The sequence below is a fragment of the Apodemus sylvaticus genome, chromosome 6, assembly GCF_947179515.1.
Source record: "Apodemus sylvaticus chromosome 6, mApoSyl1.1, whole genome shotgun sequence".
NCBI classification, from domain to species: Eukaryota; Metazoa; Chordata; class Mammalia; order Rodentia; family Muridae; genus Apodemus; species Apodemus sylvaticus.
In genome coordinates this window covers 46,338,502-46,361,068 of record NC_067477.1, presented here as the reverse complement: position 1 = coordinate 46,361,068, position 22,567 = coordinate 46,338,502, and the positions used below count along the sequence as shown (strand labels likewise).

The 22,567-nt window shown below is 45.4% G+C and overlaps 1 protein-coding gene across 6 annotated transcripts in view; it reads left to right on the top strand.

The window, feature by feature from the left end:
- The window catches only part of Syne2 (spectrin repeat containing nuclear envelope protein 2), a 297,205-nt gene that overhangs the window by 231,739 nt on the left and 42,899 nt on the right, over positions 1–22,567 (top strand). For all 6 annotated transcript variants that reach the window (XM_052185627.1, XM_052185630.1, XM_052185629.1 and 3 more), the window contains exons 84-96: positions 1,388–1,543; positions 3,992–4,144; positions 7,428–7,598; positions 8,040–8,170; positions 9,806–10,010; positions 11,721–11,900; positions 12,438–12,566; positions 14,428–14,582; positions 14,678–14,822; positions 15,163–15,257; positions 16,644–16,878; positions 18,837–19,031; positions 21,838–21,963. In XM_052185627.1, coding sequence (XP_052041587.1) covers positions 1,388–1,543; positions 3,992–4,144; positions 7,428–7,598; positions 8,040–8,170; positions 9,806–10,010; positions 11,721–11,900; positions 12,438–12,566; positions 14,428–14,582; positions 14,678–14,822; positions 15,163–15,257; positions 16,644–16,878; positions 18,837–19,031; positions 21,838–21,963 — 2,076 coding nt within the window. The remainder of the gene's footprint in view (positions 1–1,387; positions 1,544–3,991; positions 4,145–7,427; positions 7,599–8,039; positions 8,171–9,805; positions 10,011–11,720; positions 11,901–12,437; positions 12,567–14,427; positions 14,583–14,677; positions 14,823–15,162; positions 15,258–16,643; positions 16,879–18,836; positions 19,032–21,837; positions 21,964–22,567) is intronic.

The following is a 22,567-nucleotide window of genomic DNA, read 5'->3' as shown; positions in this document are numbered from 1 at the left end:
GTGATAGTAACAAACATCTCATCTCTTTTCTGTATTAAAAGATGCACACAAAGGTATACATTTACTAGAGATTCATATTTAAATTTTAAAGTACATAAATGGGCAGACAGCTTGAACAGGACATTTCTCAAAGTTAGAAATTCTAGTTTTAATAGATAAAAATGGAAATATATCTATTTTTATCCTCAGATATCCAAACAAACACCATGGAGCATATAGTTAATAAGTTAGAAATGTTTTAGCAAAATAAAGCCCAAAACTACTACATTCATACACATCTAATGGCAGAATGACTTCAAACTTATTTGGAAAACATTGAGAACATTTAAAGAATCCAAAATTTCATTGGCCCCTTTAACCATACAGTCTAGTTCTTAGGCAGTTATCTAAAATGGATAGATAGTTCTTCTAAAAAGAATTTTTGCTTTTAGAGAAAAGTTTAAAGCTTATTTCTTGACTTGCAAATCTTTATTCCAAAATGAACGTTATGTAAAATACTAAAACTTTCAGAAGAAGCCAAGTTATCTTTTCTTTTTTTTTAATATTTATTTATTTTATGTATATGAATACTCTGTACATGCCAGAAGAGGGCATCGGTTCCCATCATAGATGGTTGTGAGCCACCATGGTTCACCATGGTTGCTGGGAATTGAACTCAGAATCTCTGGAAGAGCAGCCAGCGCTCTTAACTGCTGAAACACCTTCTCTCCAGTCCCAAGTTATCTTTTCATTTTAAAAGGATACAGATACCATAGCAAGGATAAACAAACAAATAAATAAATAAATATAAAAAACTCACATAGTGCTATTTACATTCTATATTAGTTACTTTTCTGTTGCATGATAAAATACCATGCCCAATCCAATAGAAGAAAGAATTTATATGGGCTTGTTCCAGAGAGCCCTGGAGTGGCAGGAAGTCATGGTAGTCAGAGCAGGAAGCTGAAAGATGATCGTATCTTTAACAGCTAAAAAGCAGAGAGAGCAAACTAGAAGTAGAGTCAGGCTATCTATTCTCAAAGCCAGCTCCCAGTAACACACTTCCTCCAGCAGAACCATCCCTTCCAAGTCTCCCACAACAGCGCCACCAACTGGGACCATTCATTCAAATGTTCTTGCCTGTGGGGGACATTCTTAGTCTGTCACACTTTTTTGTTTGTTTGTTTGTTGTTTTTCAAGACAGGGTTTCTCTGTGTATCCCCGGCTGTCCTGGAACTCACTCTGTAGACCAGGCTGGCCTTGAACTCAGAAATCTGCCTGCCTCTGCCTCCCAAGTGCTGGGATTAAAGGCGTGCGCCACCACCGCCCAGCTTGTCACACATTTTTTAAGATGAGAAATGAAAGTAAGAAATTTTTCTTTGTAATTTTTTTAATCTCTCACGTATAGATACAATATTTGGAACAACTTTTGGAAAGTATCACTGAGAATGAAAACAAAGTGCAGAATTTGAACAGCTGGTTGGAGGCACAGGAAGAAAGGCTGAAGATGCTACAAAAACCAGAAAGTGCTGTCTCCATGGAGAAGCTGCTACTGGACTGCCAGGTGAGGAGGGGCAGGCAGCATCTCACCCAACACATGACTTGGCATGTGACGCCATCGCGTGATGTAACAAGGATGAGTCAGAGGTTCATGGTTAGGGAACAGTGTATCAGACTGTACACACACAAACCTAGAATGGACTTGCCTACTACACACCCGGGGAGTATGGGATTGCAACATGTGTATGTTGCGTAACTTACTTTCTCATATAAACTAGCCAATGTAAAGCCATATCTTTCAATCATTGAAGGCTCTTTCTCAGTCATTGTTCCTTTTATGAGATTGAAAATTACTTTTAAGGAGTGGAAATATTTTCAGGGACTTCTGCTTCCACGCTTTCCCAACTGCATCTTTTTTTTTTTAATTACTTTGTACAGCATTGGCGACGGTGTTACTCAAACATTTCCATTGTTCTTAGCGTTGCATCCTGCACTTTGCCTGAAGGAGATGATTTCTGTCACCTGTTGTGTAGAGTGTTCTAGAAGGACCACTTGTCCCTTGGAGCCAGTCTAAGCCACACTTGGATGTAAGGGTGTTATCCGTTGCCCAGGTCACGCAGTCCTTGAAACTCTCGCCACTGTGTGGACCCATACTGATAAGCAGGGCCAGAGCTGGTCATGCCCCAGTTGTACATCACTTGTTGCCATGGTTGCAGAGGGCACAGGAACTGCTTCTGTGTGAAAGCATCACACTAGGCACTGCTAGGGCTGGTGTCAGAATCCTGTTCTCCTCAGTTTTGTACACAGCACTTGGTCAAAAAGTAAAAACAACAGCAAGGAGGAGGGCCTTTCTGGTAGCCACTTCCGGTCCCAACTCTCACTCTCCTCTTTACCTTAGTGTTCACCTAGGGCTCAGCATTCGGCTTCGGGAAGCTGCAAGAGCTGCACATAGGCCTAACCTAAGCAAGTCTTCCACAGACTCTCTAGCCTTAGTCTTACAGTATTACCCTCCAAACAAGCTTGAAATGGGTTCATTTTAGCTACCTGCCTGCCTCAGTCTCACAACCAAGCTGTATCTGCAAATAGAAAAGCTAAAGGGTGTGGTACCCAAGTACTCTACTTGGGTAGCCTTGATTTCTATCCACAGATAGAAAGACAGACAGACAGACAGACCATCTGATGTAAAAATACTTGGTATTGAAAATAACAGTTATAAACACCAAAAGCAATGACACTTACCAAACAAATGTGTCGTTGCCTAAAACTGGGGGAGCCTAAGGAAATCTGATGTTCTGCTAGAAGCAAGCATGGGTAACAGAAGTGGGTCTATAATCATGTCAGAGGAATTGGGACTTTGTATTTAAAAAAATTATTTTATGATTTTTAATTATGTGTGTCTGTGATATCTGTATCTGGTTGTATGAGTGCTAGCACCTGAGGAGGCCAATGGCATCTGATACCCCAGGAGCTGGAGTTACAGGTGGCCTTGAGCCATTCCATCCGGGTGCTGAGAATTGAACTGGGCTCCTTGACCAGCAGTAGACAGATGCTCTTGGTCAGAGCTGTCTCTCCAGCCTTGGCATTGAAATATTTCAACAGTACTAAACACTGTTTCTCACCGACATGCAGGTTAACTTCTGATGGGTCTATGTAATTAGCAAGTCTCTTCATTCCAGTTAATGTCTTGTGCTATAAGTCAGAATTTAAAGGAAGATGATTAATGTGAGGTGGGAGCTGGCATGATTGGAAAGTGCTGGAAGGCCCCAGTATGGCAAGGGTGGACTGCACGACCCCTGGGCACAGTCTATGTTATTAAAAAAAGGACAAAAAGAACAGCCGGTTGTGTGGGAGGGATCATGTTCTAGTAACAGCAAGCTTATTAGATACAATATCATTTTTTTTGGTCTGGCGTGTGTTTGTGTGTGTGTGTGTTTATGTGTATGTGTGTGTTGGTATTTCTTTTTGGTTTTGGGGGGGGTTGTTTTTTTGGTTTTTGGGTTTTTTTTTTTATTTGTTTTTTTCAAGACAGGGTTTCTCTGTATAGCCCTGGCAGTCCTGGAGCTCACTCTGTACTGGAACTCAGAAATCCACCTGCCTCTGCCTCCCAGAGTGCTGGGATTACAGGCGTGAGCCACTGCCGCCCAGCGTGTGTTGGTGTTTCTGATAGCTAAATAGTCCTTTGAAAATTTTTTCCTTTCACTGTAGAGGAAATATGACAACTTACCGGTGAGTAAGTACTTTTAGAACCCTAGTTAAATGAGCCTCTATGAGTGATTATTAGAAATTGGAAGGAGACAATTCTCTGTAGTTTTAAGAAGTAAACTGTGTTTAAAATGCTGTTGCTGCGTGCTCTGTATAACTGTATGCTACAATGGCGCTTTTTTAAAATATATTTTACAGAAAAATACACTAGCTTCTGATTGGTGTTCAAGGACACATGTTCAATAATAAACTTCTGTTTACTAATTGTTCTGTAGTATTATACATATTTTTTTTTGTCTTGCCTGTCTAGGATATAGAAAATCAGCTTGCCGTGAAATCTAAAGCTCTGGAGGAGTTGAGACAAAGCTCTCTGACAATGGATGGGGGAGACATGCCTTTGTTAGAAGACATGGCATCTGGAATTGATGAGCTGTTTCAAAAGCAGAAGAATGTGACCAGCCAGGTACAAGGCATCCCTCAGTCTGCTGTTTCTCCTCATAAAGCCTTTCATTTGTGGTTGTGACTGTTCTTTTATCCCAGAGATTTACCCCACATTAAAAAGCCAGAGAGCTACTGGGAGGCATGGTGAAGTGAAGAGAAGCATCTCAAGTCTCATTTTATGTCCTGAGTAACTGGGAGGCAAAGCAGTGGCCCCGGCAGGCAGGAAATCTGCCTGGCTATCTTTGTTTTATCTGACATACTCAGGCAAGCATAAATGTCTCCTCCTCTCAGGGCAGCAGAGCATCTGGCGTTGTTTCTAGGTCAGCTCCACAGCAGCAGTGAGGAAAGAGCCCTCAAGCCTGTAGAAGATGCAGCAGGGAGTGGGGGATCCGTACCACATACCCTCGGAAGCTGGGAGCAGGGTCAGCATGGGGGGAATCCCAGAGCGGGAAGAGAGATAGGGGAGGAAGAGTGTGCAGGATGCCCCACCCCCAAAGGAGGGCAATGGAGAGAAAACTGAGGCACACCCGGGCATTGCTTCCTACCCAGGGAGGGTGATCTGACGGTTAGCCAGTGACCATGCGTTTGCTGCATTTCCTCTGGCATCCTCACTGAGAGTTAAACATGCCACTGAAATCTGCCTCTGACCTCATGTTCCTCACTTGACCTTGGAGTGAGGCCAAGCCGTGTAAGCCGTGTGACTGAAGTCCCTAGGCGGCCTGCAGCCCACGGCTTCCATCTGACTCTGGGAAAACTGGGATGAGCTCCATTAGTCATTTGTCAATCATGTCTGTTTAAGTTACTCTGCTGGAGACCAGGAGTCAGAGAAAGCAGACACTAATGGAACCAGAGCCTCCAGGAGCCCACGCAGTGCAGGAAATGCACGTGAGCAGATAAGAGTGACATAATAAATATGTAATAAAAGTATAGAGGGGGAGCCGGGCGGTGGTGGCACACACCTGTAATCCCAGCAGTTGGGAGGCAGAGGCAGGCGGATTTCTGAGTTCGAGGCCAGCCTGGTCTACAGACTGATTTCCAGGACAGCCAGGGCTACACAGAGAACCCTTGTCTTGAAAAAACCAAATCCAGAAAGCAAAAAATAACAAAACAAAATAACAACAGCAAAGTATAGAGGGGGATTAAATTAAGATGATGCAGATAACAAGATCATAAGAGAGACACACAAGTAAACAGAAGGGTCCAGAAGTGAAATAAATTTTCAGTTGATTTTTAAACAAAGATATCAAGAGACTTTTCAGGGACAAGCACGACACTGTGTCACCCAGATATTACCATGGAAAAACATGATGCTTGCTTAACTCAGTGCCACATCCAAAATCTAACTTGAAATGAATCCGACATAAGCATAAGAGCTAAAACTACAGACTCTTAAAACAGGCAACATACATGTTCATAACCGTCTTCCGAGAGGACACTGGAAGCGGAAGCAGCCAGAGGGGGGCAGGGAGAGCTGAGCTTCGTCAGAATTGAGCATTTTGGGCATTTGGAGAACATAGCAGAGAAGGGCAAAGGCAGGCTACAGGGTGGGGAGAGCCAGGGAGGCACTCGCGCCTTCATCCGTTAACCTTGACTGTTTCAGTGACTTACCACCCAGGAGGAAGGGGAGATAGAAAGCAGTGGAATCCAAGCTGTGTTGTTGTGAACTGGCTTATATGTACAGGATAGCGGATTACAGAGGGGGAAAAGGGAGGTTGTTGGAATAGATGCCTCTCCATAGAAGATGGTGTGGATGCCCAATAAGCACGCCAGTAGCTATCAAGGGAATAAAAATCAAAACCACAGTGAAATGCCAGTGATGGTGGCATTAAAGGCAGGCGACAGCAGGTGTTACAGCAGGATGGCTCTGTCCATACTAAAGTCATCCAGCTGCATTGGAAAGTTGCATGGCAGTTCCTTGATGTTAAACATGGACTTGGCATGACTTGCTGTTCACTAGGCGGTGAATGCTTATAGCTGTCTAATCATGATAACCCCAAATGGTAACAACCTGTTGTCTATCCAGCTACGAATGTCTTAGTAACATGTAATAGGTATCTCTGTATTGTCAGCTGTCTAAAGCAGCAATGTATCGTATATCAATGGACTTTAAAACCTGTTAAGTAGAAGCCAGTACTCATAAAAAGACCATGTATGAATATCTTTATATGAAATAGTTAGTACAAGCAAATCTTTGGAAGCAGAATTTGTAGCTGGAGCAGTAGAGGTGACTTCTAAATGGTTTATGGTGCTTCTTTTTAGAGAATGTGTTCCAAAATTTTAAGATTTTTAATCTTCAAATAGGTAAATTATATGAGGTGTGAATTTTATCTTGGTAATGTGTCAGTTTTAAAAATGCAGGAGGTAGGCTGGGGAGCTAGCTCTGTCGGTGAGGACAAACATGAGGACCCCAGTTTGGTCCCCAGAACCACATTAAGAGAAGCTGGCCATGAAGACACACTGTTGTGATTCCAGTAGCTGCTGCCTGGCAGCAGTGACTGTCACGCTTTCCTATCTGTCCATGGACAGGTCACTCCCCCAAGCCTGTTTTCTGGCCTAGCGAATAGGAATGAGAACACAGACCAACCCTTTACCACCTTAGCCTGTCAGGGAGCTCAGTGGCTAGAGCCCCACCGGAGCCCAGATCCCACATTTACATAACTTCCTGCCTCTCTTCTACTCTGTTCAGAGTCCCTTGGTGAATTCCTTCTCTTTCCCTTCATACTGCATGTGTGGTGTCTTGGGATCAAAGCTTGGTGTGGTGGTGCATACCTGGGATCCCAGCACTGGGGCTAAGTCAGGATTCCATGCGCCATGCCTGCCTGAACTCTGCCGACGTCACACCTAAGCCCGGCACTTCCTCAGCATCTTACACTTACAATACTTTACAGTTGTAGAGGTTTTTCACAAACCTCATTGGTGTGTATGTGTGTTGCCTCTTTTGTTAATTAATTTGCTTTGTGCATTAAGAAACCAATTGACAGAGTTAGATAATTTGCCCAAAGCTAGAAGGCTGGCAGAGTGATTGAACGCAGGGCTCAGATGCTCTTTCTTGCCTGGTGTCTTACTCTGTGTCTGTCTATGAGTCTCGTGACCTTGGGGCTCTTTCCCACTGGTCCATATTAAGACAGCTTTCTTTGAGATCTGTCTGCTCCTGAGCCTAGCCTTTACACCCTCAGGAAGTTAGTAGATATTTCCAGTATTTCAAGTTGAAATGCCTAAATTGGATACAGTAATAGATTTCTTGAGAGGAAATAGAATGAGAGACTGTCTTAGAACGCTAAGTCAGGGTTTCCGCTTTCCTGCAGGTCCACCAGCTCAGAGCCTCTGTGCAGTCAGTGCTGCAGGAGTGGAAGGCCTGTGACAAGCTCTTCGATGAGGCCTGCATGAAGACCACCCAACTCACATATTCCATGGAGCACAGCAAGCCTGCTGTTTTATCATTGCAGGCCTTGGACTGCCAGGTGCAGAACCTTGAGGTAAATGAACTCCTGTAGCCAGAGGCATTGTGGGTAAAAGTTAAAGCGAGCACTATAATGAACGCAGATGTTTGCAGAGAAGCAAAAAGAAATGCTTTGACTAGAGGTATCAAAGGCATGACTTGGGATTTTAAAGTTAGTCACATGAGCCACAGGAAGTTTTATGTATATCTTGAATTTTCTGTTTCATTTCATGAAATTGTGTGTGTCTCTCTGTGTGTGTGTGTGTGTGTGTGTGTACAACTGTTGCATGTTTAGCAACTAAGTACTTTAAGTTCGGCGTGAGGAGGGAGTGCCTCAGCAGTCGCTTTCTTGCCGTTCTTGGTTGTGTGTCACTATCCTGTAAGGTCTACTTGCTTGTGTCATTGATGTGCAGCATTGAGGGCCCTTCTGGGGTAGGATGGTCCAACTGTCTGCTTTTACCTTTTCCTATGTCCTCAGGCCCTTCAGGATGAAGCTGAGAACGGGGAACAGAGCTGGGAGAAACTGCAGGAGGTCATTGGCAGACTCAAAGATTCCTGCCCCTCCATTGCTGGCATAATCGAAGAGAAGTTCCAGGGTGCTCATTTGAGGTACGCCCAGAATGCAATTTGAAAGCCTGACCCGGTCTCTTGACCCTTAGGCCTTCTAAGAGCCTCTTCCTCCTTCACAGTGACAGGCTTCATGGTGACTGTGGCTCTTCTTCGGAGGGTGTGGTTCACTGTATATGGCTCAGCGTCATGAGAGCATTCATGTGTCTCAAACGGTTTCTGGAGCAATCAAGCTAGAAACGCCCTAATGTAGCCTCTTCCAGAGGGTGTCCTCTAAAAGTCAGGCACGGTCATGGGAACCCCAAATGGGCAACAGAAACACCGAGGAGTGGGGAGTCTGTAGGGTAAGGGGGGATGGATGTGTTCAGAACATCTCTTGGAAAGTGGCCCAAAGCCCGAGACAATGTTGCCTTTGAGCCTTCTTGAAGACTCCCCAGTGTTCGATACGGCATAGGACAGCAAACTGCATACCCTGGCAGGCTGTCCTCCGGTCTCCGTTGAGTCTTCCCTGAAGGGAGGACGGTCAAGTGTCTAGCTCCACATTTGCCTTCCGCACCCCTCACTGCATGGGCGGAACTGTTGCTGTGGAAGGATCCAGGCTGCTACTGCGCATGCAAGCTCAGTCTTCCCTCGGCGCTTTCTGTCTGTTGTCTGAGTTGCTGCACCCTGAGTGCAGGCCTTGACACACGCTACTCATGTGCTCCCCCCCCCCCAGCTTCATCTCCAGCCCCGTTCACGCAAGTGCAACAATTACTCTGCAGAATGTTCCGTACAGCCACTTAAGATGGTTGTTCCCCCTCCTCGTCCTCTCTTCCTGCTCCCTCTTCTTCCTCCCCCTCCTCCCCTTCCTCCTCTCTCCTCGTCCTTGCCAGAATCTCACTGAGTTGTTGGCTGACCTAAAAGTCACTGTGTAGGCCCAGCTGGCCTCAAACTTGTGATGAACTTCCTGACTCAACCTCTTAAGTTAGTGATGACAATCAAGAGCCTACACCTGTCTACTTTGTCTTTGTTTTTTGTTTTGTGTTTTTTTTTCATGGAGAAGTTTTTGAGTTTTTTGTTTTGTTTGGTTTTTAAAAAAAGAGCAAATGAAAATAAAGATTTAAAAAAAATCTATAAATAGGGGCTGGAGAGGTAGATGGCTCAGTGGTTACAAGCACTGACTGCTCTGATGATGGTCCTGAGTTCAAATCCTAGCAACCACATGGTGGCTCACAACCATCTCACAAGGAGATCTGATGCCCTCTTCTGGAGTATCTGAAGACAGCTATTTACATATAATGAATAAATAAATCTTTTTTAAAAAATCTATAAATAAAATATTTTTTCATTTATTTTAACTTGAAAATAAAGGATATTTTGGTTTTTTTATAATTGCATAGTAAATTTATTTGATACAAGCTCAATATAAATAAGATCTATTTAAAAGCCAGGTGTGGTAGTGCAAGCCTTTAATCCCAGCGAGACAGAGGCAAGAGGATCTCTTGTGAATTTGTGGCCAACCTGGTCTACATAGTGAGTTCCAGGATAGTCAGAACTACATAGTGAGTCCCTGTCTCAAAAAAAAAAAAAAATTCGAAATAGATCTCTCTACTTTTAACTTCCTGGTAGGGCATGTGTATAATTTCACTACAAGGACAGGGTGGAATGAGGGCTCTGTTGTCACCATTACACTGCCAGGTGGACCCAGGTGAACCAAGACCTCGCGGACCAGCTGCAGGAGGCCCGCAGTCAGCTGCAGCTCTGGAAGGCCCCTCACAACGCTCACACAGAAGCAGCAACCTGGCTGCGACAGCAGGAAGCAAAGTTCCAGCAGCTTGCCAGCACCAATATGTCTGGAAACAACCTGACAGACATCCTGCCTCGGGCCCTGAAGGACATAAAGGTAGGCGCAAACCTCCCGGAGAAAACTAAGCCACATCCACAAATCAGCTGGGACCAGTGAGGGACAAGGAAGTAACCAGACAGGACACAGGGGAGATGGGACGTGTGGGGTTTGAACAGGGTGGCAGATGTGGATCAAGGGGCTACTGCCACACCTCTTTCCAAGTTTACACGTCTGTTGTGGCCATTAAATCAGCAAAACCCTCATACGGGATCTGAAATCGAAGCCATGAGTGGCTTCCTTGGTCACAGGGCTTTATCACAGCAATAGAAGCCTTAACTAAGACATGTATATATATGTCTGAGTATGTATGCACACGTGTGTGTATATAGGTACTCACAGAGGCTGGAAGGTGTCTGATCCCTTAGAGCTGGAGTGACTGGTGATCATGTAAGAATCTCTCGCTATAAAAGTACTCCTGGGTGGGCGGGGCTAGAGAGATGGCCCGATGGTTATGATGGAGCACTTCTTCCCCGCTTCATTCCTCAGCACCAATGTTGGGGAGCTCCCAGTCCATCATCAAAGGAAGTCAACGCAGGGCAAGTCCTGGGGCAGGAGCACAGCTCACTGGCTTGTTCTTCGTGGCTTGTTTACTTAGGTGACTCAGGACTAGCCAAGGGCTGGCACCACCTACAGAGAGCTGGGCACACGCCCATCAGTCATTAATCAAGAAGATGCTCTGCAGGCTTGACCACCGAGCCGTTGTACTGGGGGCACTTTTCTCAGTTGGGGTTTACTCAAATGAATCTAGCATGTGCCAAGCTGTCAGAATGCTAGCCAGCACAACATACATAATCTGAAGCAAAAATAAGTCTTGGTGGTGGTGATGGTGGTGATAGAGTGAGGATGATGATGATGGGGACTGGGGAGATGGCTCAGTGAACAAAGTTCTTGTTATGCAAGAAGGATGACCTCATTGAATCATCCTCAGCACCCATGTCAAAAGCTAAGTGTGGCAATTGAAATCTCAGTGCTGTGGACTTGGAGACAGCAGGGCTCACTGGCTGGTCACCCCAGCCAAATCAGTAAGCCTAGGCCAGTGAAGAGACTCTGACCCAAAATAGAAGTAAATACAGTGTATAGTTCAAACACACCTGCTTATACCTCAGATATCTCAAAATAGTAATCCTGGTCTTATTGCCACGTGAGTATGGCTTTCCTGGGAATTCAGTGATTTTAGACTATTTGAAAACAGGGCAGTCTCAGCTATGGTGTTTTTCCAACACAGGGAGGAAATACCCAGAATGCAAATACTCTGTAGTATGAAACTTATTAACAAGATGTGGTTTATATCTTGTGACACTCTAGGTCAGATTAAAAGTGAATAACATTTAATTAGAATGCCCCGAGGTCGGCTTGCCTAGTGAGATGCTGACTCTACGTGAATCCCTTTATATCAGAAGGTCTGGGACAAGGGACAGCCTATAGTGATTCTTGAGATCATTTGAAAGCCTATCTCTTATGTGTTAGACAATTAGAAACACGAAGTGTGAGGGAAGCCTCGATTCTGTTGGGCAATGACAGATTCAACGCTAAACTGCCCAATTTCCAAGCAGCGCTGGTAGGATGCATCCTTTTAAGAAACCTTAAGTTTTTTCAGCTATTTGAAATAAACAGTAACAACAACGGAACGTTTACAGAAGCACGGTGGCAGGGGTTGGTGGCTGGTGTGGAGAAGCCAGCATGTTGCTATCCTTTCTCCTTCTCCAGGGGCTGCGGTGTGACCTGCAGAAGACCAAAGAGGCCATCCTTGAAAATTCTACCCTCTCGGATCAGCTGCCACAGCCTGCAGAGCCCAGCACCCCTGGGCTCCATTCTGGACAACGGCACTCCCTCCAGACAGCTGCCTATTTAGAAAAGATGCTGCTGGCAAAATCAAATGAATTTGAGGTTTGTCTTGCTTTTCTGTTGAGTAGCGACTGTGGACATCCCTGTCTTTTGAATCCCGTGAGGCAGTTGTCCTGTTTGGATGGCACCACAGGGAAACTGTAGAGGGAAGCCATCCCAGACAGAGTCTTGCTTAACCCTGTGGGCAAGGGCCCGCCCTTAAGCAGCCTTTGTTCCTTATCAAACATGTTAATTTGACAAGGAGCATGCTTTGTACCCTCTTCAGATCTCTGTTATCTGGATTTAGAGTAAAGTAATTGAAACATAGGTATGGTTGCTGGAAACACAGCTGTCTGTTGGAGTCTTCTTCCGTCTCCTGAATTGTAGTGTGTGAACTAACTAAGAGAATAGAATACTCTCTTCTCTGTGTGGAACTGGTCTACAAGGCCTCCAGGCACAGGATGAAATTCCAGGGCCGTTCCAGAGACCTCTGAGGGGATGTTGAGCAGAAAATAACTTTGAGCGCTCAGCATCCCATAATATGCTTACTTCTTTCTTACGCACTCATGAAACTTTTCTAATGAAAATGTCTCTTTATAGATGGTTCTGGCACAGTTTAAGGATTTTGCAGACCGGCTGGCATATTCAAAAGATCTTATTATGCATGAAGAAGAAAATTTGAATAAACTTTACCATGAAGAGAAAGAAGAAGTTCCTGACCTGTTCTTGGTATTGGCAACATGTGACTTTCCTAAGGGCTTAGATTGTCCATGGGGCTAAAACATAAGCTAATTACTGCTGCGTGGATCTTCTCACACCTTGCTTACCTATGAGCTCAGTCGTTCACTCCCCTTCAACTGCGTCCTGATTAACTCATGAGCACGGTTGTTCTCTTCCCTTTTGTCCATGCTCTATCTTCCTAAGGTCTTAAAATGCAGAATATTGTGGGACTCAATTTTACTAATAAGTTATTGATATACCTGTTATTAATATACATGTACTGTCCATAGATGCTTTTAGCTTGAGATCATCATGAACTAACTTCAGTGAACCTGAATAGTCAAGGAATTCTCTGTTGTGATTTATTGGGATTTTTTTTTTCTGATTCATTTGAAGATCAGATAGGAAATATTCAGTTAAAATTGGGCACTTTTCTTTTTGAATTACCTTATTCATAAAAATTCATATAAAACGAAGAATTCTGGATCCAGTAAACTCACAAAGACCAATATTTATGACCTCCATGAGGAGTCAGCAAATAATCGAATGCTATCCAGGTCCCAGGCCACCACTCAGTTCTGTAAACAAATTTTATTTAAGCCCAGCCATCCTTCTACTTACACATTAGACATGAGAGATTCTAGGCTACGAGGACAGAGCTGAATGATTGCTTTCCAGACAAGAAGGCCCACAAAGCAAAAACCCTGATGGGCCAGCCATCTGCAGAAAATGTTTGTTGACCCTGTCCTAGAATATGGCAGCAGATTTGGGGAGATACCGAGTATTGTAGAAGATGTTCACTTAACATACTTTTGACCTGTTGCTGACTTAAAGGCTGACCCGGGAGTAGCTTTTGATAAGTCTTTTTCATGATTTCACACGCGAGGAAAGTATGGGTAGACTAGGTAAATCTGGTTTAAGCACCACATTTAGTTAGGATCATACCAAGGATGAGATTTTCACTTGATGTATAGGTATGCTGTATAGTCTGCTAAAGGCCAAGTTATTGGCTGATTATATATTATATAGGATTTGAAGGTCTATACTTGGTCTTTTTAAAAAGAGCAAGCTCATTTTCAGTCATTTTTGTCTGCATAAAGACAAAGTTTACTGTCCCTTCCTGCTTCTTGGTACTGCTTGGGCACTGCTCATATGTGTTACTTTCCGCGCGGCTATGACAGATTTCTGGCAAAGGCAACTTGATTAAGGGTCTGAAGGCGAGCGGGATAGCGCTGCAGCTGGGGCCCACGTAAAGATGGAAGGGGGAGCGTGCCAGCTCTACCAAGGTGTCCCCTGCCCACCACATCGTGCGTGTGCACACAATAACAGTCAAGGTTTTAGAAAGGAAGGGCTGTTTGGGTTCGTGGTTTTAGGGCTACAGTCCATCACAGTAGGGAGGGCACTAGGGACAGACGTGTGAGGCAGCTCGACACATTGTCGCACAGCCAGGAAGCGAGAGAGACAGCTTTTGCAATGGCTGGCTTGCTTCTCTCTATCCAGTCTATGCCTCCCAGCCTATGGGGAGGACCTGTGGGCTATGGAGCCTCTGCGGCACCACCCCCATTCAAGATGGGTCTTCCTTCTCGGTTAAATCTCAGAAGACACCTTCACGGGCATCCCTGAGGATGTGCCTCCTAGGTGATGCTAAATCCTGTCAAAGTTGACAGTTCAGAGGACCATTGTCCCACATGTACAGGTTGGTATCCCCAAATAGGAGCACCATTGAGAAATCTAAGCTCAGGCCCAATTCTAACTAACTAGCTGTTTGACTCTATGCGGGTTGTATTACCTATCTGGGCCCTATTTCCACTTAATGTAAGGAGGCCAGTTCATCACGTAGACATTTTATCTGCACTTTTTTCCCTCACAGAACCACGTGCTGGCACTGACAGCCCAGTCACCTGACATTGAACGTTTGAATGAAGAGAGCCTCAGGCTCCCCCTCTGTGACATAACGATAAAAACATTGCAAAACGTGAACCGGCAGTGGATCCGTGCTACAGCCACAGCGCTGGACCACTACAGGTCAGAGCATCCCTTTCTCTACTGCCGATTCTGGGAAGGTAGAATGAAGATCATTATTATAAGGCTCAGTTTTGTTTGTTTTCAAATCTTTACAGCAAACTTCAGGGAAATGGGTTGAATGAAAAGTTCCTTCATTACTGTGACAAATGGATCCAGGTTCTGGAGAAGATACAAGAATCACTTACAGTGGATGTTGCCCACAGTCTCCCCACTCTGCTGGAGCAGCAGAAAACCTATGAGGTAACCCTGTGCTCTGCCGCCCCTCAGTCACTTCCCCCCAGGCAGGGCACAGGGAAAGGAGACATTCAAATGGAACACAGGAGTGCCTGTCTGCCTTAACTGTCATCAGTGATCTTAGGCATGTAGGAATAGCTACGATTACTAGGTCTGCCGTTTCTCCCAGGATTATGTTCCCAGATGATATCAATAGGATGGTGGAACGTGTTTTGCAGTTGGCTTCGGATAACTTGGGAAGTTATCATTTCACAGATGCTCTGAGAGCCTTCCTAGGGAGCATAAGTCCTCGATTCCTGACAATAAAATCCATCAGCTGATAATTTATACTTTGGTTCATAAACAGATATTAGAAGCTGAAATCTCCATAAACCAACCAGTTGCTGATGCTTATGTGGCCCAGTCCTTACAACTCCTGGACACAGCAGAAATAGAGAAGAGGTAAGTGGTGAAGGGTTCTGGAGTGAATGCACTTGGTGTAACAGGCCTTCCGCAGTGAGAGCCTCTGTGCGTGTTCATGGGGTGCGGTTGGTGTAGCGTTTGAGCCCATTGGTATAATGCTGAAATGAATTCTAAACCCTCGGGGTGAGTGTTTCTTTATCTATGCCTTTGTGTGGAGCCTTTGATCTCCTCTCTTCCAGCTCTTCCTAAGAGACATCATAGGTTTGTGTGAACTACAGATCTTAGGGTGCATACTAGGATCTGTTTCTTCTAACTACCAACTTGTAAACCTTGACCACATCCGTGCCCTGCAGCCTCACAAGGGGCCTAGCCTAATGCTTCTACCTGAGGACAGGGTTGTGCCATATGGTCATAAAAATGTTAATGATGCCTTTTCCTGTTGTAAGTGGATGAAGTCCACAGCCCAGAAGATTCTCAAAACAGCCAGTCCTCAAGTCGATTAACTAAGTTTTGAGTGATTCTTCTACATTATCTTTTTCTCTCTGCTTTCTCCTGCATGAGGTTTTGCTATTTGAAAATATAATGTAAGGTGCTGCTGTCCCAGGCAGGAAGCTGTGCCATAGTCACAAGAGGAGAAATGTCTCCCGGGGCATCTTCTATTGCAGTCCGTGGGCAGCAGCAGGCAGGCTGGGCAGCCCTGGGGCTAGCCTGCCGAGCACAGCTGCACCACTCAGGTAGCTCCTTGTCATAGCCAGAATCCAGAGGAGGCCCAGTTGTTCAAATGTGTCTGAGTGTCCTGGTTGGTACCATTTACCCTCTCCCTGCCTCCAGTCCATAGCTGAGAAATATGAAGTCTGTGTCTACATAGCCCTCAAGTGATACATGCAGGCCCATTCCAGGATAATAAGCTATTTTGATTGCTATGACAAATATGGCTTACCCAGAATAAAGGCCCTATTTCTCCCATGAGCAGTGTTATCCAACTGTAAAGAACTAATTGGACAGATACAGTAAAAGTTATTCTTAGTTATGCCAGTTATATAAATGGCTCCGTCCAATAATTTGTAACATTACAAAGCACCTGCCCATGCATGTTTTTTTTTTCCCATTGATCCCAGTATCTAGATTTGCAGGAAGACCTGGCATCATGTGTGTTAAGACAGCTAAGCTCTTTAAGGAATGCTTCCCGGGAGTGCTGGCCAAACGCCAGGTTCTATGTTTGTGTGTGTGTGTGTGTGTGTACCTTCTAAACCGTCGTCACCCCAGCTCTGGGCCTCTCACTGGGTTCCAGGCGAACAGGGCTCAGGTTTCATGAAGTTGTTTGTGTCGTGTACATTATGCATGCAAATGTCCGTCTGTCCATCCTAGCCAGTTCCTTTTTCTGCATGTTTATGTTAGCAATCTCTCACCATGGTTTTTCCCTAGATCAGAATTTGTCTCAGAATTCTCAAAACTGTCAGATCAATGGCAGAGGGCTGCCCGGGGTGTTCGGCAGAGGAAGTGTGACATCGGCAGGCTGGTGACACAGTGGCGGTTCTTTACCACCTCTGTGGAGGACTTGCTCCGGTTCCTCACTGACACCGGCCACCTGCTCTCTGCAGTGAAGGAACAGGACTGTTACAGCCTCTGCCAAACCAGGCACCTGATCAATGAACTGAAGGTATGTGTGCACAGTTTGTCCCTGAGAACGCACGCAGGGTGAGGGAGCTTTATTGTAAGTTGACTGATGTTTTATTTGAATTTATTTTTATTATTTGTAATCACATGTGTAGACATGTGCATGTGAGTGCGGGTACCCAAAATGACCAGAGCTGGACCCTCCCTGGTGCCACCTGCTGTATGGGTGTTAGGGGTTGAATGTTGCTCTTCTAAAAGAGCAGCATATATTCTCAGTCTCTGAGCCATCTCTCCAGCCCCGAGATGCCCTGTTCTCTGTCATGCAGTAGGGTGTGACCACCCACGGCCCAGTCCCTAGACTTGTGCAGTGTGAAGCCTTGTCAAGTCTCTGAGAAGTAGAGATGCTTTCTCTAGAGTGTGAAAGAAGCATGCTGTCCCTGTGGGTGGGTAGAACAGGAGAGGTCTGCCGTGACAGGATGGCACCATTCAAACTCTGAGGGCGCTGGTGAATGTATAAGGTATCCACAGGTGTAGTGACAGGGGGAGAGCTGCTTGCTCTTCAAGAGCAAATTCAGACAACCAAACGTGCATCGGGAGGGTTTAGGGGCTGGCAAGATGGCTTGGAGAGTAAAGGCAATTGTTGCCAAGCCTGAAGACCTGAGTTCAATCCCTGGGACTCACATGATAGAAAAAAAGAACTAATTCCCACAAGTTTTCTTCTGGCCTCCAGATATGCACTGTGTGGCAGATGCACCCGCCCGCCATACATTCTATAAGTAAATCAACATATAAAGAAAATTAACGGGAAGCTGCTTTGTGAGCAGAGGATTAGAGTAAGTTCTTGAATGTGCTCCCTCGTTATTAGAGGGGCTCGCTCCCCACTAGAGGTGCAGACAGTTGCCATAGCACCGCCTGAAGTGCTGGGCTGGCCTCTCACTTACCCAGCCATCCAGTATTGACTGAGCACCCTCTCTGTCCTGTTGTCTGTCCTCTTCACAGTGTAAGGACTAGAAGACTCTGCTCTCATCCACACATCTAGGAAATTAACTAAAGGGCTATTTAATTAATTAAAGAAAATACCAGATTGTAATCACTTTGTATATATAGTTAACAGAGGACCTAGTAGCTACTTTAGGCTTGGGTGGGCTCTGGGCTGGTGGCAGAGGAAGGCAGGCCTGCTGTGTGAAGAACTGTGCTGAGGGCACACTGCTCCTTTTGGAAGCGTGGGTCAGTTAGAAGAGTCCTCCTCATTTCTGTCTTGGAGATAGCTTGTTTCAGTCTGCCTTCAGCCTTAAGTGTCGTATTCTGGTCACATGTTTTCTTTGTTCTTTCATGTATTTGTCAGCAGGTGTCATGAGTTTGACTGTACGCTTTGGGGGGGTTACCTCCCCCCTTATTACCTTTTTATTTGTGCCCTTTCCTTTTTTTCTGCTATAATCTGCTCACTCTACTCTTCTGAGTGACTCTGATGATAACCTAGGTAATTATTTCAGTTCAGAGACTCTAGTCATTTTCTCAATGCTCTGAGATCCCTATTAGCCTGTGCATTTTTATTTTATGAACATATAATTATATAGAGATATATGATATGTATACATACATACACATATACACATGCCGTGTGCTGCCCCCAGAGGCCGTAAAAGAGTGTCCTATCCCCTGGTACTAGAATTATAGACAGTTGTGGTGAGAGTGCTGGGATTTGAACTCAGGACCTCTGGAAGAACAGTCAGTGCTCTTAACCGCTGAGCCCCAAGCTTTTCCTCTACTAAGAGTCTTATCTGTTACTGATCCTTGGAAGTTATCCTATGACCTCCTCATCTGGAAGTACAGACCTCCTCAGCATTAAATATTAATGTTCCATGTGAATGTGTGTGTATGAGTGAATTCTTTATAGATTTGCCTAATTTATGTAGAATTTACCATTTAAGAGCAGGTCTGGGAGAAATCCACAATCACATGTTCATCAGACCAGAGCCAAACCCGTTGTTTACTTTTTAGAGCAAAGAGATTCACATTCAGAGGTGGCGAACCACCTATGAACTGGCCTTGGAAGCCGGGGAGAAGCTGCGGGACACATCCAACCCAGAAACTAGAGAATTCATAGACGGACAAATCAGCAGGCTTCAGGACACCTGGAAGGACACTGAGCTTAGCCTGGGGGAGATGGTCAGCCGGCTTCAGAGCACCGCAGAGGTGAGTGGGTGCCACTGCACACAGCTCTCGGCTGAGGAACAGGAGGAGTGGTTTCTTTATTTTTTTTAAATCCTATATTCTGAGTTTTCTAATGAAAGTTGGTTCCTACTAATATACAAGTCATGCCTATTAGCACCATCAATAAAATAATAACTGCATGGGAAAACTGAGTATTGCAAATATGAACACTTGAGATGCTATGAAAATACTTTGGGTCAGCTAGATGGCTCGGTGGGTAAAGGCACTTGCTGCCAAGCCTGTGACCTGAGTGCCATCCCGGGAACCCGCATGGTGGAAAGAGAGAACCAAATCTTACAGACTGTCCTCTGCCCTCTGCTATGGCGCGCCAGCCACACGCACTAAATAAATAAGCAAATAAGGAAATGTGAAAGGAGAGGTTGTGAAAAATGAAACCTTGGAATTCACTGGATTTCAGTACAGGAAACTAACACTGCACTTATGCTCCGCCTGGGGTATAATGCATGAAACATACGCCTAGCACACTGTGGCTCTCTGTTTTCATCAGAGACGAATGTCCCCGCAGATGCGAATCTCTTGGGGAGTTGCTCACTGCATGGTTAAGAACCGAACTGTTTGGAGGCATTAGTAGGATATTCTTGGTTTTGTTTTTATTTTATTTGGTGCATGTTGTTTCTCAAGGACTGAACTGTTTTAAACTTACCACCCAAGACTATAGTACTCTTGGGTTTTCTTTTTTCCTTTTTTAAAATTATTATTTATTTGTTTTATATATATGTTGAGTACACTGTAGCTGGTGTGACTTCAGGCACACCAGAAGAGGGCATCAGATGCCATTACAGATGGTTGTGAGCCACCATATGGTTGCTGGGAATTGAACTCAGGACCTCTGGAAGAGTCGTCAGTGTTCTAAATGACTGAGCCATCCCTCCAGCCCGCTCTTGGTTTTTCAAATGGAGTTTTTATTTTTGTCAGAATACTAAGCTATTTTTGTTTTGTTTCATTTCTGTGCTTACTTCTGACATTCCTCTAGTCTGCTGTGTGCACCAAAAGCAGAGACCCAAACTACTCAGGGAAACCAAGACTAAATTTGTGTGAGTTGGTTGGAGCACTGTGCTATGGACAGAGTATTGTGGGGCAGGTGGGAGGGACCGTGCCACCAGACAGAACTGAGAAGATCAAAGCAGATTCAAAAAACCCCAGTAAATCTCATAATTGAGAACGGTAGGTGTTAGACTCAGCTCCCAGCCAGACTACCTGTGCTGGAGCATATGACCGCAAAACTCCACAGAAAGGACCGTGACAGCCGGTCACTGTAGCATAAGAGCCTAGAGTTCTCCATGGTAACAGCGTATCTAGGTAGGTCCAGAGTGTTTTGGGATCTTCCCTTCCTGGACAAGCAAGAACTGTCTCCTTCATCAGGGATGTCAGCAGGAAGGAGGGATGACCTTCCCACTAGATGAAGAGCCTCCCCTAGGTCTCTCGTAGAAGGTCCTTCTTCCAGCCCCTCTGTACTTGGCACTCACTCAGAGCTAAACTGGATTTTGCCCCAACTTCGGACTTAGTGCAGGCGCTCAGACTACGTTCCCCACTCCTCATTGTCTCTGGGTTCGCAAGAGTATGAGGACCATCGCACCCATCCCAGATCTAGCTGTGTCTCACCCGGAAGAACACGGACCGTGACCCCTATTTTATACTGCTTTCTGCCTTCCCAGAGTGACATTCCAGCAGCACTCCAGTTCCCAGAGGCAAGGCAGACATGCAGCCTGTCTGTCACCCCTGCATTTTGGCATCCTGACACCCCAGCAGCGAGGCAGAAACACTGACTGACAGAGTACCTGAGTTTTCCTGTACAGACTATGGGAAATGCATGAGCTAGCAGACACAGGCTAAGAATCAGCCCTGTTGCCAGAGCGTGGCGTAAATGATGTCAAGGTAGAAGAACTTGTAGTTGAGCAGGGTGCTTCTCTGTGTCTGTCTCAGCTGAGCTCCAGATAGTTGTTCAGGAGCCTCCCTTAGGAAGGGTATGACCCTTGACTGGGGCCATCCCAGTAATGCTTAGGGTCAGTTCCAAAGACTAGAATGATCTAGTATCATATGTTCATACACTTTTAGTGAATTCAGAAATAGAAACTTACCCTGGTGAATCAGATCTGAATATCACAAACATGAAAATGCACGTACCTATTGGCTGGGTTACATAAGAGTTGAGGAAGAGAGATGTGTCCTAGGCCTTTAACGTCCCATCTGGGAACCAACGGAAATTCTCCAGGCCCGTGTGTCGGCCATTAAGTACTCTGTGTCTTAATTTTCACAACTACAGTGACTTAGTTAAAGCTTGGAGGCTCTTTGCAGGCAGAGAGGGGTGCTACAGTGTGGAGGGAACCGGGTGTTAGGAAAGGCCGAGGAACAGCCCAGGAAAGATTACCATGGAGGGGAAGAGCAGTGTGCTTTGCCTGACTCTGCCATTGGGACACACACTTAAGGTATTGATGCTAAAAGTCAGTCTTCACCATAGCCCTTCAGATGTGGATGTATACAAACCTGACATAGAATGAAAAGATGGAGACAGAGACAGAAAGAGATACGTCCCAGTCAAATCCACACCAGTATATTGACATATACTGATGTCCCATGTGCCCCTTCAGGTCAGTCTGTATGAGGTGAGGGGCAGCTTTCTGTGTGGCTTATCCAAACGTACTTAAAGAAAGCCCATGTACGTCAGGTGAGCTGCTCTGGTGTATAGCTCGGTCAGGGTGAGCTGCTCTGGTGTATAGCTCGGTCGGGAGAGCCATGCACTCACAGTCTTACTACTGTTTCCAAATAGACCTGGGACCAGTGTAAAAAGCAAATCAAGAAGCTGAAGAAAAGGCTGCAAGTTCTGAAAGCACAAAGCAGAGATCCCCTTCCTGAACTTCATGAAGCCCTCCATGAGGAAAAGGAGCTGATTAAGGTATTGATGCCTGAGCCCGCGGCCAGGATAATCACGAAGCCCGCAGCCTTTGCGGGCGCTTCAAATGCTTGTCTGCCTCCCTGGTTTTGTGATGGAGAAAAGTGTTCTGGTCAGCTGGAAGATTGTCCCTGTCTTCTGTCTCATGGTGTTCTGCTCCCTTAAGGTGTTGGATTCAATGCTCCTTGCGTAAACATGAGAAAGGGCTTTTGCAAAGTGGTCCCTGGTAGGCTCTTGGGCTAGTCCCCCTTCACGTTCTCGTTCTGTTTCTTCTCTGAATGTAAGACCTGGAGCCTGAGTTTTTTTTTAATTGTGTGTGTGTGTGTGTGTGTGTGTGTGTGTGTGTTACGGAGGTCTGAGCACAGCCTCGGGGGTCAGTCTTTGCCCTATACCTCGCTTGCGGCAGGGTTTCTCTTGTTCCCTGCTGAGTACTCCAGGCTGGCTGGCCCGTGAGCTCCTGGGGGATCCTATCTCTGCACCCATCTTGCCATAGCACTGTTGGAGTGCTGGGATTACAGGTATGTGCCACCTCGCCTGACCCTGCACATGGGTCCAGGGACACGAACTCAGGTCTCGAGGTTTCCACAGTGAGCACCTTCACCTGCCG